The following is a 3,995-nucleotide window of genomic DNA, read 5'->3' on the forward strand; positions in this document are numbered from 1 at the left end:
GCAAAATTTATGAACTCTGAATTAAAGTAATCATACCTTTATTATATTCTAAAGGTTTGTGTTACAAAATAAACTAGTGTTCAAAAATAGGAGAGATGGTAAAAAGATCCATACATTTTTTTACAACATCATAAAATATTCGTACCATTTAAATTCTCTAGTAGCATATAAGCATGATGATAATAGCAATGACAATTAAAACAGGGAATTAGATATTGTCCAAATGGTATTATACATGCTAGTTTTAATTTAGTCATCATCATATCACTGCAGTACTTTACAAATAAATAAACTGAGGCACAAAGAGGCTAAGTAATGTATCCAATTACACTTATGAAATGGTGTAACTGAGATGATGCTCAATAAAGAATATGCCTCACCATCATACTTCAAAGTTATGAAGATTTAAAAGATATTCATGGATTCCAGAAGTCATTTCTGCATTCATTAACTTAACATTTTAAAAAAAGAGAAGAGAAAATCATTGCTATTGAGTCAATTCCAACTCATAGCGGCACGAGTCAAACTGCTGAATCCGATTTTCAATGCTGTAAATCTTTACAGAAGCAGATTGTCACATCTTTCTCTCAAGGAGCAGCTGGTAGGTTCAAACCTCCCACCTTTTGGTTAGCAGCCAAAAGCTTAAGCACCGCACCACCAGGGTTCCTAAGTTAACACAAGCTTTCTAAAACTGGGTTGATTTTAAGCAGAAGCAAAAAAATGTCCTACATTTGAGTCCTACAATCACAATACGGGATTTCTAATAGAAAAGAGCAATGGAAGACAGGTGAAGACTTTTTTAATATTAAATTACATTCAGTGGCCTTCTTAATTATGAAGCCTCAGATGTTGAGTAAGTTGTGAATGACGTCTAAAGTCTTTACCACATTTTACACATGTATAGGGTTTCTCACCAGTATGGATCCTTTGATGCAGAGTAAGTTCTGATCCACGACTAAAGGCCTTTCCACATTCCCTACATTCATAAGGCTTCTCCTCAGTATGAGTTTTCTGATGTTCAGTAAGGTGTGAACCACGAATAAAGGCCTTCCCACACTGCTTACATTCATAGGGTTTTTCACCTCTATGACTTCTCTGGTGTTCACTAAGTTGTGACCCATAAATAAAGGCCTTGTCACATTCCTTACATTTGTAGGGTTTTTCACCCGTATGAATTCTCTCATGATAAGTAAGTTGTGTAGCACGAATAAAAGTCTTCCCACATACCTTACATTCATAATGTTTCTCACCATGAATTTTCTGATGTTGAATAAGATATGCATCACGAATAAAGGCTTTTCCACATTCCTTGCATTCAAAGGGTTTCTCACCTGTATGAACTCTCTGATGCTCACTAAGCTGTTTGCAACAATTAAAGCCCTTTTCACATTCTTTACATTTGTAGGGTTTTTCATTAGTATGAATTCTCTGATGTTGAGTGAGATTAGAATTACAAATAAAGGCTTTTCCACATTCTTTACATTTATAAGGTCTCTCACCTGTATGAACTCTCAGATGGTAAGTAAGTTGTGAGCCCCGAATAAAGGCCTTGCCACATTCTTTACATTCATAGGGTTTCTCACCTGTATGAACTCTCTGATGCTCATTAAGTTGGGAGGCACATAAAAAAGCTTTCTCACATTCTTTGCATCTATAAGGCTTTTCACCAGTATGCACTCTCTGATGATAAGTAAGGTGTGAACCAAGAATAAAGGATTTTCCACATTCCTTACACTCATAGGGTTTTTCACCACTATGAATTCTCTGATGGTAAGTAAGTTGAGAGCTAAGAATAAAGGCCTTTCCACATTCTTTACATTCATAAGGTTTTTCACCACTATGAATTCTCTGATGCAGAGTATACTGTGAACTATAGCTAAAGGCTTTTCCACATTTCTTACATTCATAGGGTTTCTCTCCTGTATGAACTCTCTGATGTTCAGTGAGCTGTGAGCCACGAATGAAAGCTTTCCCACATGCTTTGCACTGATAGGGTTTTTCATTAGTATGAATTTTCTGATGTTGAATCAGATCAGAACTACGACCAAAGGACTTGCCACATTCCATACACTCATATGGTTTCTCACCAGTCTGAATCCTCTGATGTTGACCATAGCTTGGTTTTTTGCTAAAGGTCTTCCTACATTTCTTAACTTCAGGATGTTTTTCTTTATTATGAGTTTTCTCATGCTGAATAAGGCATGAAAGGTAATGGAAGGCTTGTCTACATCCCTTACATTTGTACAATTTTTCCTTTGTAGGAATTATTTGATGAAGAGTAGGGGTTGTGGAATGACTCTGCGTGGCCTTTTCTTCACAGGTTTTCACATGTATGGAAAATGTCCCCTGATTTCTCTGTTGACTCTCAAACTGATCTTTGTAGGCCATGTCTCCCAGACACTTGTACTCAAGGTTATGACCTAAAGGTTTTCCCAATGTCTCCCACTGGAGTGATTCCATTTTATAAATATTGTTTTCTGGAGATGACTTCTTGGTCTCACAGCCAGATTCCAAATCTGTAAGACAACAAGAAAGCAAATTTCTGCTGTTTTTGTTTTCTGGGAGAAATGAAACTTTTAAGGTAAAACTGATAGGTGAAATGAAAATAATTTTCATAAGCACAGAATGGCTTAACACCAAAAGCCCAAACCCAATCCATTGCTGCTGTGTCAATTCTGACTCTTAGTGACCCTACAGGACAGAGTAGAACTGCCTCATAGGGTATCCAAAGCCGTAATCTTTTTTTTTTTTTTTTTACTTTTATTGTGGTGGTAACATACACAAGAAGACATTCTCCAACATAACAACTTCTCCATTTACAGCTCAGGGACAATAACGATATTTTTCATGTTGTACCACCATCATTGCTATCCTTTTCCAAAATATTCCATCACCATTAGCATAAATTCAATGCCCCATAAACAGAAGCTTCACCTTTCCCCTTCCTTCCTAACCCTGGTAACCACTAATAATCTTTGATTTCTATGTATATATATTTGTTGGTTTGCTTTTTCAACCTATCTAGGAATTTACAAGGCCACTCCTCGGAAGGAAGGTTGGGCAATCCTACTTCTGTAGTGATACTGCCTCGGAAACCCAAGGAGGGGTCGCTTTGAGTTGGGTTGACTCGACGGCACATAACAACAACAACAATCCTTACAGAAGCAGTTGCCTCATCTTTCTCCTGTGCAGTGGCTGGTGTGTTTGAACTACTGAACTTTCAGTTAGCAACTGAGTATTTAAGCACTGTACCTGCAGGACTCCTCAGAATGGCTTAAACAGCTCTCAAATATTTTGTGGAAAATGAAGAAGAAAAGGGAAAATTAAAGAACAAAAAATGAGAAGAACTTACAGAAAGGAAAGTAATGACAAAAATAAAACTCTGGTTCTCAAACTCTGGTGTGGAGGAGAATCAACAAAGAAGGTTATAAAATAACACTAGTAACACCCACCAAGCAAACAGACAGAAGCCTAGCTGCTCATCCAATCTATCAGCAAATCTTACTAGCTCTACTATCAAAATTTATCAAGAATCAAACCACTTTCATTATTTCCACCCTAGGCCAAGCTACCTATGTCTCACTGCAATAACCTTCTAACTGGTCTGCCTACTTTCATCCTTGCCCCTATAATCTATTCTTCACACAGCAGCCAGAGTAATCCTTTTCAAATGTAACTTATAATATTATTCCCCTAGTAAAAACCTAAGAGTCTACTGTATCAGAATAAAATCCAAAATTTTTACTATGATCCTTAAGGACCTACATGAGTTTTTCCTCAGCCATTTCTCTGATATTATCTCCTACCATTTTCATACTTGTCCCTTTTGCTCTAGTCACAATGGTCTATTGGCTATTCAAATAATCAAGAATATGCATCTGTGCTTATGGTTTCCTCTTTTTGAGAATGTTCCTCCCCTACATATCTGCATGGCTTGCTCCCTCACCTCATTTAGTTTTCTGTTCAAATGACACACTGTCAAAATATCCAACATG

General features: G+C 37.0%; 1 protein-coding gene across 1 annotated transcript in view; it reads right to left on the reverse strand.

Annotated features, from left to right (window-relative positions):
- Positions 1 to 828: 828 nt before the first annotated feature.
- The window catches only part of LOC103210961 (zinc finger protein 571-like), a 4,965-nt gene continuing 1,798 nt past the window's right edge, over positions 829 to 3,995 (reverse strand). Inside the window, exon 2 of the mRNA XM_042783110.1 lies at positions 829 to 2,516. Coding sequence (XP_042639044.1) covers positions 829 to 2,516 — 1,688 coding nt within the window. The remainder of the gene's footprint in view (positions 2,517 to 3,995) is intronic.

Source organism: Orycteropus afer, unplaced genomic scaffold (genome assembly GCF_000298275.1).
Source record: "Orycteropus afer afer isolate SDZICR_OR568_19922 unplaced genomic scaffold, OryAfe1.0 scaffold00679, whole genome shotgun sequence".
Lineage (NCBI taxonomy): Eukaryota > Metazoa > Chordata > Mammalia > Tubulidentata > Orycteropodidae > Orycteropus > Orycteropus afer.